The sequence below is a fragment of the Anarrhichthys ocellatus genome, unplaced genomic scaffold, assembly GCF_004355925.1.
Source record: "Anarrhichthys ocellatus isolate YVR2014 unplaced genomic scaffold, GSC_Weel_1.0 scaffold21, whole genome shotgun sequence".
Taxonomy (NCBI): Eukaryota; Metazoa; Chordata; class Actinopteri; order Perciformes; family Anarhichadidae; genus Anarrhichthys; species Anarrhichthys ocellatus.
This window is the reverse complement of record NW_022280051.1, coordinates 6,693,999-6,708,431: the sequence shown is the minus strand read 5'-3', so window position 1 is coordinate 6,708,431 and position 14,433 is coordinate 6,693,999. Positions and strand designations below refer to the sequence as shown.

The window sequence follows — 14,433 nt, the reverse complement described above, 5'->3', positions numbered from 1 at the left end:
AGTCCTTATCCTCTATATGAACCAGTCTCAGTGTAGTCCTGATCCTCTATATGAACCAATCTCAGTTTAGTCCTGGTCCTCTATCAGACCTCCATCAGTACAGAGACCATCAGAGAGAAGATGGTCTGTTTCTATAGAGTTATTCTTAATGCTCGTCATCTGAGCCACCTGGTCGGATTCTGGTGAAACCAGATGAACTCATACAGGTTCACCAGAAACTCCTTCAGCTCAGACTCCAGCAGAGACCGGTCCACCGTGGACAGACCCAGATCCTCCAGCAGAGACCGGTCCACCGTGGACAGACACAGATCCTCCAGCAGAGACCGGTCCACCGTGGACAGACACAGATCCTCCAGCAGAGACCGGTCCACCGTGGATAGACACAGATCCTCCAGCAGAGACCGGTCCACCGTGGACAGACCCAGATCCAGAGCTCCGGAGGGAGGAGGAGAGCTCAGCTCCTGGCAGCAGCAGCAGCGTAGCATGGCTTCTCCTCTCTGGGAGGTTTTCTAAAGGGACTCTGGTGCTCAGAAACACTACTTTCGTGCACAGGGACCAACAGAATTAACACATAAAAGAAAGTCCCTTATAGTAACTACTACTTTTACTTCAGTAAGGTTTTGAATGCAAGACTCATTCTTGTAGTGGAGAATTTTCACAGTATATTTACTGCAGTAAAGGATCTGAATAGCTGTTGTGACCAATTAGCTCTAATGCTAACTGCTGCTAAAAGCACAATACCTCTGTTTTGCTATTTTTTTAATTGTTTTATTAATATACACATATTGTCCCCATGTTGCCTCAACGGGATCAGAGGTCATGGGGTAGTCAGGCTCATGGATTATCCAATCTGAGTGTGTGCTGCGTTTGCTGTAGGTGGGAAATTCAACCCTTCACCACACCAGAGAGGATGTGGTGTGTGTGTGTGTGTGTGGTGCTTATGTTGACGGTTGGCCCAGAGGAAAAAAACTGTCTGGTTAAGACTTCTAGGAAACATAGAGGAGATTTAAATGTAGGAGACCACCAGTTAATTCCAGTTGATTAACATTTACTTAGAAAGCCAAACTGCCAGTGTGTGTGTGTGTGTGTGTGTGTGTGTGTGTGTGTGTGTGTGTGTGTGTGTGTGTGTGTGTGTGAGAGTGACAGACTGGCAGAAATTCTTCTTCTGGTGTACAAAAAACAAAGCCCTCAAGCATTTTAGCATTATTTAGTTATTTAGGATTTTCAATTCATGTAATAAATGTTTGGTTATGTTTAAATAAAACCATAAATATATATATGTAATAATACAGGTGATGGTCCAGAGTGGTGCGCTCTCTTTTATGTCTTTGGTGATGTTACAGGAGCTCTCCTGAGTTCAGGTGGACCTGGTCCAATGGGAGACCAGGATCTGAATTCAAACCAAATCTCACACTCAGGTGAGACCTGCAAGATGTGACCGGGTTTTTGTTCCATTGTTTAGGCTTTTAAATTCTCAGGCTTTAGATTCCACATGAAGTTTCTCCACCTAAATAATTCTACAAATGAACATTACTGTAAATGCAAAAGATCTGCATGCACAAACTAAATCAAAATCAGGTGCAAACATGAACACTGATCCACGGATTTTTTATTCAATCACCTAATATATTACAATATGCAGATGACACACAATTTTACATTTGTGTTCAGACAGACGACCCCCGATTGTTAAAGTTGCAATCGACCAGTTTACGACACACAGAGAGCGCGTCAACCATTGTTCCACGAAAAGAGCAAAAGGGTAGCGCTTCTGTTTCCCCCCCGGTAGCTATCGGTACATTTAACTTGAACTCTGCATTGTGCAGCTGTATGATGTTGGAAAATAAAAATATAAAATATATACTCATGTTGAGTCTGAATTAGTTTATCGGGGGAAACCCTAAAAATATGCTTTCTACTCATAATGATGGCATTTCTACCCGCAGTGATGATTCAGGTTTCACTGAACGCCTCGTGGTGGCATTTCCACTAGCAGCAATGATGCAGCAATGGTTCTTCTTCTTCCTGCTGTGATGACATTTCTAGTCTCAGCGGTATCACTTTTACCTAAAGTCATCACATTTCCACCTGTGTCCACAACGGTGAACACACTTCTACCGCCTACGGACGTGATTCAACCTGCCATGTTTCTACAGCTCAAGATTACCAAAAAGCATGCGGACAAACGAACAATACGTTTATGTGTGATAGTCGAACATGTCTTTGTACTGCTACAACAGCCTCTGCTCTTCTGGTTTCAGGCTTCCCACCAGGTGTTGAACCTGACATCAGGGATTTTCCAGCCTGCTCTCACCAATTGGTGAATGAATGTCACGACAATTTGTAAATCGTTATGCGTGCAATAAGAACGTAGTAGTCTGGGCTGACTACAATGCCAACTTGCCAACGTGAGGTAGAATGAAATGTGAGAGAGACCTCTTATGATGGGGAGGTGGGGAACAAACCAGGAGATTTAAAGTGTTGTAATTTTTATGTTTATTTGAAGTTACGTGAGCGTTGTTTGTGATGTTAGTTACGTTTTTGACGTGTTTTTCTTACTTAGTTTACAGACTTATTTTAAGTCCAACCATAATGTTTTTCCTGAACCTAACTCAGGGGTTTTCGGCCTAAGCATAACCGCAACTGTTTCACAACAAGGTGGTGTTAAATGACATGCAAAAAGCCTAAAATGTGTAACAATGACACGTGGAAATGTTGGAAATGTGGTTCTATTTATACGCCTTTTCTCTGTGAGATCGGATTTGGATTTCCTCCCGTTAAACCTCAAAAGCATCATTGAGGTCCAACTGATGTTGGAGATCGGCTCTGGCTCACAGTTGATGTACCGGTTCATCCCCCAGAAAGTGTTGGATGGTGTTGAGATCACGAATCAGTGCAGACCAGTCTAGTTTTTCAGCACCAAACTGGGGAAAACATTTGGTTTAGAGCTGGTTTTGTGTTGTGTTGGAACAGGAAAGGGACAAACACCAACTGTTGATATAAAGATGGAAGAACACTTGTCTTAAACTCGGGTTCCCAAATGTTTTCACTTGTGACTTCTAGGTTGGGAAGCACTGGTCTAAAGTTCTCACACTTTGGCCATATAATGAGGGTACAGCGATGCGACCTGCTTTTAATGTGGATTTCTATACATTGTACCCAGATCCAAACATCTGGATCCGTTTCATGTTTCAAGGTTAATTTTATTGATGTATAAAATCATGTAAATTTCAGTGCTACCGTCCTAACCAACCAACGCTGACTACGGAACATAAGATATTATTACCAATATAATAAAACCAATGATACATACAACTATACTCCACAAAAATAACGTTAAAAAGGGACCCATTCAAACAAAACATTAAAAAACTCTTGATCAGTTCCACCTCTGTACATCCATTACAAAGAGTCCAGCATGTGTTTAGCCTAACTTAGCACAAAGACTGGAAGCAGGGGGAAACTGGTAGCCTATCTCCGTCCAAAGAGGAAGAAACAGGCACTAAATCTGTCTGATTTATATATTGTTTATTGAACAGTTGTAGATGAAGAACTGACTCAGCATCCCTCTACTATTACAGCTCGTAGAGATCACATCTTTGGGGGTCCACAGGCCTTCTTACAACATCCACAGGGTGGTCTGCGTCTTCCCCATCTGACTGCATGGGTTGTGCAGAGATGACTGTGCACTCAAAGACGTTTTGACGTGGTGACACACTTTATTTATTCAGCGTTGGTTTTAGATGGTGCGATAAGGCCTCTGCAGCTTAACTTGCTGAAAACAAATGAGAAAGAAGAGCTCGACCAGCTGTAACATCAAAACAGTGCATCAGTAATAACAAAGCTTTAAAATGATGTACAATAATAGTAATAATACACAAGCCATTCTGGTGCATAATGAGTACTTTTACTTTTGATACTTTAAGTATGTGATCCTGATAAAACCTCAAGATTTAAATATAAATTACCATGCAGGCCATTAACTTCTATTGGAGTATATTTATTTTGGCGCATTGCTACTATTACTTCAGTAAAAGATCTGAATACTTCTTGCACTACTTTAAGCCATCATTCTAATTTTTGGAATAATGTACTGCGCAGGAATGCTTGATTTCAAATACATGCAGATGTTAAACACTGCAAGCTGCTAATTATTTTCTCCTTTCATTAGTTAATGATTTGTTCAATAAAATGTCATAAAATAGTGAAAAATGGCAATTTACTATTGGACAGACATTTTCAAATCTTGTTTTGTATAATCAAAGCCAAAGATATTCATCTCACACTAATAAAATACAGTGAAAAGCTGCAAATACTCCGATTTAATGCTCTTCTAGGCCTGTATACTTGCAGACACTGCAAGCATGTACATGCAGAAAAGCTTGCATACAAAATGCAAACAGGACTGTAAAGTTTCATTAAGTTAGATGTGGTTTTTATGCACTCCTTGAATCACACACACACACACACACACACACACACACACACACACACACCGTTGATGTTACTAGCGCATCTGGTTAAACTAAGGGTAGCTTGTTCTGCACTACACAATGAATTCTATGTAAAGTCTGACTGGTCTGCCTCCAGTTAAACCACTCTGACCATAGACCCCCCCCCCCCTCTGTACATGTGTATGTGTTCAGTGAATGGAAGTGAATGGAAACCTGACCAGGGAGACTTCTGTGTGTGAGAGTTTAGCAGCAGCAGAGTGACTTTTAGAGGAAAACTGTCGTCGATGCTGCTGTTTGTGATGCTGCTGCTGAAAGCCCACAGACCACAACGATGCACAACCACACCGACACATAATGAGACAGGCAGGGATGCAGACAGCTATATATATAGACCCACAGGTCAACAGAGAGCATCATTAACTTGACATCACATCATCAAACTCTTTAACTCAGCCTTGTTCGGAGGACGCTCTTTTTTTGCAGAACAATTGACTTTTTTTTTTCGTTGAAGTTCGTGGTCCATCATGTCTTGGTGCTGTGGTTCACTGTGTCTACTGGTCCTGCTGGGAGTTGCGGTGGCATCTAGGATTCCTTGCCACTTTGTTTCTGATGCAATGCAACAAAAACACGAGTCCATCGCAGGCCTGCTGGTGAGTTTACCTGGTGGTGTCCCACAGGGCACAATTTTAGATCCTCTATAGTTTTCTCGGCAGCTTAGCCTGTGCTTCTGACTAAAGGGTTTAAATGCCACATTGTAGCTTTATTTAAGGAACTTGTCTTTTAAGATTACACAGAAGTTGACATTTGAGTTCTTATGAAGGGTTATGTGCACAAATTTATAGGTGAAAAAGGCTTTTCTAAAGTGATATTTACACTCTACTACAAGGCCTCTATGACCTCCTATGTGATAAGAATCACATACATCCTCTGCACTGATATATGCTTTTGCTTTCATTTATATATGATAACAAATGACTTCACCTTTGCCAGTCTCATTATTTGCATGTGTTACTCAAACCGATAAGATATTAACCCAAACAAACTGAGGTGACTGAACGTTGACTGTGATGTTTCAGATCAAGAAGGTGGAATTAAAGCAGTTAGTTTGCCAGTGGTTTGGTCTGATGTGATGCTCTATCTCTGACCGCAAATATCATCAGCAATTATTTTGAACCTTTTGGAGATGCAGCTGCACACAGAAAGTCTCTGTAATAATCATATAGAAAGTGATGGTGTGTCTGTGGTTGTCAACAGCTCAGAGTGACCAAATTATTATTGTAACATTTCTACACATTTATATCACAACTTCATATTTCTTATTCAGTGATTACAATAAGACACTGGTAACAATTAGAACTAACTCATCCTAATTGCATTATATAAAAAAATAACTTTTTTAAAAACCTTAAATCCCATTAGGTGTCCTGGTAATTATGATGCATGCAGCTGGGGAAATATTTGGATCCTTGTATCATTAAAGTACCTTAATAAGTGAAACACTGAATAAAATGAAGATAAAACAAAAGAAAACATAACCAAGTGTTCACTGCCAACTTTCAGTATTTGACAGTTTTCCTTATTTCCAGATAATAACTCTGGACAGATTATGTTGTTGTGCTGGTTAACCCTTTGAACAGAAATATAAATATTCAAATGTGTTTCTTGTTTGTATTTTAGAAGTTGAAGGAGCAGGAGATCGGCACTAGTCCTCTCTTCAGTTCAGTCATCAAGAGCATCAACACCTCCTGCCAGGTACACACAACTCTGTCTCTACTACCTCTACTGTACGTCTATTAGTATTAATATCTTAGACAAATGTTAGAAAACCATGCGTCGCCACATGTGGTGATTTTGAATCGTTTTAGTTACATTGAAGAGTTCCTTAAAGGGTTTGTGAAAAGTTGTCATTGTGGAGATACGTGTTTTTCACAGGTCACCGATAATATGTGAATCCACACTAAAGACAAGCAGACATTTAGAAACAGTATTCAGTGTTGATGCTGATTAACGAGGCAGAGAGGAATCCTCGGAAAGGGAAAAAGAACAGGACCCAGAATGGAGCCTTGAGTGATGAAGGCAACACTTCAGCTGTCAAATCAAAAATCTATATATATGTTCTTTTATATTGTAATACACAAAACTATCTGGGAAATCACATGAGAAACTGTTTTATTATAAATAGAATAGCCACACAGGAATGTTGGCACTGAATTCAATACAGGAAATATCAAGATATGGCATGGATGCAAAATCATATAAAAATCCAATATTGCCATGAAACAGAAGCTCTCATTAATTTCCAACATATCATAAAATGGCGTTCTATACAGTATATAATATATCACTGTATATATCGTCAAATTAGACAAAATTATATTCAATTTTAGACTTTTTGGACTAATTTGACTTTCTATATTTTGTCCAAGAATCCGGACTGAAGACCAGATTTGCTGTTAGAAAAGTTTATTTTATTACAACAAGACTCATTTTAGTGAACCGTTCCCTCCTCTCGTCCACAGAGAAATGTTCACGTGATGAACGCCACTCTGGACGTCTACATCCGAATCTTCTCCAGCATCCTGCAGAGTGACCAGCACCAGCTGCGGTCCGACGCCGATAAGTCCAGAGTGAAGTCGGTCGTGACATTGTTCAAGCAAAAGATGGAGGAGCTGAGGAGACACCTGGGCCAGGGGAACGACAGAGACGACGTGCTCAGCAAGCTGAAGGGAATAGAGGTGAGCGTCCGTCTGTCTCGTTGAATTAACGGCATTTAGGGTAATTTCAAGACTTTCAAATGATCATGACAGATCACTTTCACTTTCACTTTTATTTTATTTTATTATTAATGAACTGTCTCTCTCTGCAGGTGGACAACGCCTTGGTTCAGAGACAGGCTCTGGCTCAGTTTAAAGAGGTCTACCAGGCGGTCTCTGTGATTGTCTCCCCCCGATGTGGACACGCCCACTCCTCCTCTGCTGAATGACGTCACCATTATCAATAGCTCTGACTAAATTAGGTGCTGGGAATTAGTTTTCATGTCAAGTAATTGTCTGTCATTAGCATAATGTAATGTTTTTTGTGTTTATTTTCTTTTATCACTTTCACAGTTTGAGATATTTATTTTGTTATTTAAAGGGTTTACATAAGGTCAGGTCCCAATCCAGTCACTTCACTGAGTTATATTTATTTTGTAATCATTTAATGTATTTTTTAATTTATGGTTCATTTAACTTAATTTATTTTTCTTGTTGTCGTTTTAAAGGTGTTATCTTGTTCATTTGAATTAAAGCAGAAATCAGCACCAAATAAAAGCTTCATTTTTCATTTCTTACACTTTAAAATACTTTTATTTCTGCTTACAACAGAAGAATATTACGGCCTCCCGTGTGGAGTTTTCACGGTGAATAGGATTTCCAGAAAGCTTCGTACTGCAGTTTCATACCTTTTACACCAAACATACAGGCTGGTGCCAGTGATGAAGATGATGAAGATGATGAAGATGATGGTGATGACGCCATTCTTTTTTTCATCATCTCTTTATTTCCAAAGAGCGTACAATAATCAGCAACTCTCATTTAGTGTTGTTTTTGTCGCCCCCTGTGGACTAAAGTGGTAGTGTCTCTGAGCACCAGACTCTTTAGAAACCTCTCATTCTACTGCAGCAGGCCTGACAGTCTGCCCCTCTCAGTCCTGGTTCTGGTTCTCTCGTGCCTCCCTTCCCTCCAGCGGGTACAGCAATACGTCCTGGTCTCCAGCAGCGTGGTGTCGGTGTCGACTCCCAGAGAGGAGAAGCTCTGCTCCTGGAGGAGGAGGAGGAAGAGGAGACGACGCTGCTGCTGCCGGGAGCTGAGCTCTCCTCCTCCCTCCGGAGCTCCGACTGCAGGTCCAAGGCTGCAGGTGAAGCCGGATCTGGGTCTGTCCACGGTGGACCGGTCTCTGCTGGAGTCTGAGCTGAAGGAGGTTCTGGTGAACCTGCATGATGTCATCTGGTTTCACCAGAATCCGACCCAGTGGACCTTCACGTACAAGAATAAATCATAATTTGGGGCTCTATGTTGAGTGTCTTTTCTATTAAAGTAAAGTAAAACTTATAATGTAGTTTGGATGCTTTTGAAGAGAGAAAATAAAGAGAAAGAAAGAAAAAGACAAACAGAGGAAATAAATAAAGAAAAACTGAAAGAAAGAATTAAAGAAACAAAGAAAGAAAGAAAGAAAGATTTTCTGTGTGGTAATTCCTGTGACATCACTCTGATATCACCGTGTTTCCCAGCTCCTGCACCAATCACAGGGAGGGACTTCCCCTCAGGCAGCGGTGATGTAATGAGACACTCTCAGGACGTTTTGTCATTATTTGTTGTATAAAATGTCTCAAATCTCCATATTTAATAAAAACAGATGAACTAAAAGTCTTCAACATGTGAAATTATTAAAAGTGTTTTAAAACCAATTCATTTCAGAAGAAGTTTAAAACAAGTTGTTTTTCCTTATTTAATAAAAGAACGGGCACATTTTACACTTTTCTGTATCACATGTATGTCACATATATTAAAGCTGTGTTTCATGATTCCACGAGTCGCCTTCTGCCTCATTTTAGGCACATTCAGCCGGACATGTTTGGTATCTTTAAAAACGTTCATATCTCCACTTATATTATAAATAAATAAACAAAGCTTGAGTTTTTACTGACTGATCCAACGGTGCAGAAGTCAGAATATCTGAGGATGAACCTGGTAAATATCTTTGTTCTCTGTCAATTTGTCTCCTTTGTGTTCCACAATATGTTCAATAACATCTCAGAAATATGGATATAAATGACATTTTATCAAGCAAATATACAAATGAGAAGAAATAAAATGACAAAAGAGGAAAACAGCATTTCAGAAATTCTGATGTTTTTCTTTCAGATGTTCACACAGAAAAATAAAGGTGCCATCTGGAACCGAAAATGGTTCTTCGGAGTGATGCCATAGAAGAACCATTTTTGGTTCCACAAAGAACCTTTCCGACCAGGGTTCTTTAAAGAACCCACAAAGGTGCCTCAAAGAACCTTCAAAAAATGGTTCTTTGAAGCACCATTTCTGGTTCTTTGAAGAACCTAAAGACAAAAAGGTTCTTTAAAGAACCATTTTCAAAAAGGTTCTTTATGGACCCAAATGGTTCCATAAAGAACCCTTTTCAAATGGTTCTTTAGCTAAAAATGGTTCTTCCAAGGAATAAATGGTTCTTTAAAGAACTGAGTTTTGGAAAACATGATTTTTTTTTTTTTTTTTACATTTAAACAGCATAACAATGGAATCAGGGTTCCCACTCTTTTTTAGAGATCATATTCCAGGATCCTTTCTGTGATGATCTATAAAATCATCTTTTACATGCACGGAAATGATGGCAAATTGATTTGTGGATAAAAGAAACACCTGTAGATGTACTGCACTTCACTTTATTGTCAGAAATCAACTCTATACAATGTAATCCATGTGCTGCAGTGTCCTATCTAAGAAATGTTCAGAGCATTTGCCTCTCTCTGCACAGCTACAGGTACCCGTGTGTCCAGCTTCAGGATAAATGCCTCCAAAAAGCCTCCAAAAGACGTTTTTTTCAGATGACAGAGGGCCAACACAACACCCATGGACAATGAACCGTCTGCGTCTTCATTGTCCACCATCATTTTTTGTCCATCCACTGCTACAAAAACATCTGTGCCGTCACTCAGGGGCTTGCCATCGCTGCTGCTCAGGACAATTGTGGGTGTCGGGCTTAGTGGTTCCTGAAACAAAACATTTGAAACTTAAAGCTGTATTCTGTAATGTTTAAAGATCAAAGCTTTCTGATATGCTTAGTTGCACATAAAATGCTAGTTTGTTGAGATTAGATGTCATATTTTTGAAATTGCACTTTATCTTAATTTTCTGAAAATATATTTCCCTTTTTTAAATAAACAAATTCAAGTTGCCCCCCACAAACACAAATGACTAACCTTATCTATTGCAAAGAGCTGTGATGCATTTCCTTTGAAGACCGATGGTAGGAGGAGTATGGCTGCATTCACCAACAGGCCTGCAAATGACAAATCATGTTTCAATCAATGTCACAATTCTGATTCTGCAAAGTTTTGAGACTATCATACCAATTTCCTCAGGAGTGTTGATTTGGATAACAGTATCTAGGTAAACGTCAAGTCAACTTTTTAGAGCACTTCTACACAAAACACAGTATATGGGATATTCTAAAAGGCTTAAAGGGAAAATGGATCAATGAGGCAAGAAAAAGTATTTAACGTTGATTAATAGTTTTAAAGTTATTTATTGGTTTGAAATTATTTGGCTACTTGTAAAACCATCTTGTTGTACATGTCGTTTCTCAACTCCAGTCTCACATCTTAAGTTGCTCATCAGACTGTAAACAAATAAACAGCGCACTGAAAAGGAAGTCTGGATATCAGCCGGCTACACTAGAACCCCAGAAATATAGCCCCTTTCCCCCAGGGGCATATGCGTCATCAAACAAATAGCTAATTGTTCCCAAATCGCCCTCTGTCTTAAGTTCTGGTTCAGCGCCTGTCCATTTCAGGGTCTGAGGTCCACCCACCACCGTCTCACAAAATCCTGCGGGAAACACTGCACCACGTGTTATATATTAGATAAAACACTCACCAAGATTGGAATAGAGAAGCAGGTGAATTCTTTCAAGACCTCTGCAGGAGAGTGTTGTTGAATATAGTGTCTTCTGTACTCTCTGGAGGCATTGGCGAATGATGACCAAGTTAGGCCTCATCTTTTGGCACGCCTGCTTCATTGTTGCAATATGGTGGCTCGTACTTCTTTCGTCGTCCCCAGCATCCATTGCATCTGTTTGCTACGTAATAAACAATGACACAATTAGGACTGAGCTGGAGCATGAAGTATGAAGGATAAAATTCAGTTTAGCATTACTCTTTTAGTCAGTGAGAAAATACTTGCATATCCAGATCCATAACTTTCCTTCAGAAAAGGGAAGTTGAGCAGGACAGACTTAAAGAGCTGCTCATACTGAATATGAGACGGATACCTGTAAGTTTTCAAAAGGAACAAAACACAAGGCGTTATACAAGATTAACATTCCAGATCAGCGCAATAAACAGAGATACCTAACTCAAATGATCAGAAAGAGCAGTTAAAGGTCAGCAAATGTGTAGTTTGTCATCATGATGCATAGCTTTCACTATGGCATACAGACCTAAAACTTGATTAACAAGGAAACTTGTTTTACAGGCAGATAACATGTCATTACTGTACATTACGGCTGTAAAAATTGGCCAACAATTATGTTTGAATATTCGTTCTTGAAAAACGCATAAGTTCAAACTATTCAAATATCTTTTGTTGTTCATTATGTCCATGACACTGTGTCCTAAATGGCAGCGAGTGGTACTGCGCTGTGCACCGTTTAGAGCTGAACTTTTGTCGGACACCGTTTCTATTTATATTACTGTCACATGCTTTGAAAATGTCAGATAGCAAGTACTACTTAGACATTTTTTTTTGTGGTTACGTCTCCAGTCTGATCTGGAGCTCACAGTTGATAGGTACATGGTTTGCTTACATGATGTAACGCATCACACGTGTTGCTGTCTGTCGCCATCTTCTATTATGGAACACAAACTTACATTGTGTCTTGGCTCAAATGGTCAAACAGAGCTGCATCCTTGTTGGTCAGTGCCGTGAAGACTGTTGGAGGAAACCGGACTTGGCAGTTGATCATTGGTTGGGCTGCTAGGGCTCTCTGACTCACAGGGGCTTCGCTTTCACTGCTAAAGGGGAGGAAAATCAGATTTTAATTTAAGCCAACATGTAAGAAAACTACCAAAAACAAGACAAGTAAATCCTTGGAATTGTAACTGAAATGACATGGCTTCACTGTATAACGTAACTCACACTTTCAGCTGCGCTAAAGCAGACAGGAACTTCACTTGGTCTTTCATTTTTGGAAAGATTCGCTCACTCATTCTTTCAGACATCTGGAGAAGTGTAGGCCCATCTACTTCATTATCTATGGCAGAGAGAAACATTAATGAACCAAAATCATGTTAGGAGTCGGTATGTGTTGCCATGGCTCATGTCCATGTTTCGGAATTAACATTCTTGCCTTGCTCAATGCTGAACATCCTTGAATGGCCGATGTATCAGTGTTATGAGGTCTTTACCATCACAATGACTACATATGTCCACATTAGTCATTAGTGACTGTATGACTATAGTGCTTAACCTATTACTGTATTGCACAAGACATTGAAAACGAACAGCTTATGCTCAAGTCTGGGTGAGCAGCATCCATCATTCATAACAGAGTTTTTCCTGACCTGTGCACAGTAAAGGCACCAGGTCTGTTCTATGCATTATAATTTACTATCATTTTATTGGTTATTTCTGGCCATTTTGATATACCCAATTAATAAACCCAATTTAACTTTCTATCCTTCAAACTGACAAATCATAGACTATACAAGCACCAACATTTTAAGGTCAACTAACATTAAATCCATTATTTTTACCTGCTGGAACATAAGTGTCTGCTGTATAAGTTACATGTCCTGTGCTCTCCTTGAGAAACTTATTCAAACAGTGTCCTGCTTCATCCTCCACAGCTGGTCAAAAATCATACATTTAAGCTCGTTTGTGTCACTACAATCAATAATGTGTATTTACACAACATTCAGGAATTGCTTTAAGGTCCACATAATTTATATAATCACAAAATGTGGCACATAGTATACAGCTTCCTTCAGTTTTTACAGCTCACTAAGCTCTGCGCGGATCAGCACAGCTCTGTCTGAGGGCAGCCACAACGCCGCTCACTCACATCGCTAGTTTACCGTCAGCCAAAACACTAGCGGTGCCTGAAATTGTCAAGACTGATCTTCATCAGTTGCTAACGCAGCTTTCTGACCTTAACTTGTAAGCTACCGTTACAAACACACGTTTATTTACTGTCTTACCCCACCAGACAGCTCAGCTGTCGGCCGCTGACAGTCAAACATGGAGTCCGAAGCAGCTCTAACCGAAGGGCATTTTTTAACGTTAGCTCTCAACAATTGGAAATACTCCGTTGACTAGCAAGCACAAAATGGTGGCGTTTTCAATCGTGGGCAGTTAGCTATCTAACATAACATTGCATTGAGTTAACTGCGCATGTAGCAATGGCATCATTTTTTAATTGGTAAAAAAGTTTTAATAAAGAATATTTGATAGCTAAAGTAATTAGCTAGTTCACATCTAGACATACAGTAACATTAACCCGTGTTAGTTAATCAGCTAACGCTAATGACATTTTACATATATTTCACAGGCAGAAGCATAGCACCTTAGCTAAATTAAGGTTAAATATATTTTCGCGCGCTATCTAGGCTAACGATTTAACGTTAGCTAGCCAACTAGCGTTAGCTTCAGCCAACTAGCTAGCAGACAAGCAAAGGCAATTAACTAACGGTCAAGTTACCGTTAGAAAACGAAATACATGCGAAATTAACTCATAACGGTTTCAACAACCTACGGATTGTTGAAACTAAAAGTCTAACATTACCTCAAAATCCACAAATATATATATGCGGCATCCACAAAACGAGGGAAATATGGCGCTTCCAGCCAAGCTACAGGCACCAATATTATATATTCGATGTAGACTAGCTTATTCAGACACTCGAATAACAGATGGCTGGGACATGTTAAAAAAGAGCAATAATTTGCCTGTAATAACCAAGCTTCCAACACTTACCTTAGACCGACCACTGTTAGTTGCGGGCGACTGGTTTGAAAAGACGTTGGTCTGGTCAGTCAGAGAGATGGACGACTGTCACTTGGAAGTAGGCGGGGCGGACACATATCTCATGATCGTGATTGGTGGTTTATGTTGTCATTCATGACTTTCCCCTTAGAATTTTCTGGAACACAGCTATTAACATATTTAATATATTTAAGGCCCGATTCACCGACATGAATATATATGT

General features: G+C 39.8%; 1 protein-coding gene across 2 annotated transcripts; it reads right to left on the bottom strand.

The window, feature by feature from the left end:
- Positions 1-9,875: 9,875 nt before the first annotated feature.
- On the bottom strand, positions 9,876-14,283 carry LOC116389964 (uncharacterized). Of its 2 annotated transcripts, none has more exons than XM_031859130.1 (7): positions 14,202-14,283; positions 12,365-12,479; positions 12,097-12,240; positions 11,411-11,498; positions 11,105-11,306; positions 10,429-10,508; positions 9,876-10,218 (listed from the first exon to the last, which is right to left on the bottom strand). In XM_031859130.1, the coding sequence occupies exons 2-7, from the start codon at positions 12,445-12,447 to the stop codon at positions 9,946-9,948; spliced, it is 870 nt and encodes a 289-aa protein (XP_031714990.1). In that variant the 5' UTR covers positions 12,448-12,479; positions 14,202-14,283; the 3' UTR covers positions 9,876-9,945. The 2 variants fall into 2 exon arrangements, with proteins under 2 accessions (XP_031714990.1, XP_031714991.1); XM_031859131.1 differs by having other exon boundaries at positions 12,097-12,237.
- Between the last annotated feature and the right edge of the window lie 150 nt (positions 14,284-14,433).

Bases quoted from the DNA above. Each gene is read 5' to 3' on its own strand.
- LOC116389964 (XM_031859130.1), bottom strand. From the start codon at position 12,447: ATGTCTGAAAGAATGAGTGAGCGAATCTTTCCAAAAATGAAAGACCAA. The intron at 12,241-12,364 runs GTGAGTTACGTT...CCTCCCCTTTAG, and splicing joins GCTTTAGCGCAGCTGAAAGT to CAGTGAAAGCGAAGCCCCTG. The intron at 10,509-11,104 runs GTGAGTGTTTTA...TGTCATTTGCAG, and splicing joins GCTTCTCTATTCCAATCTTG to GCCTGTTGGTGAATGCAGCC.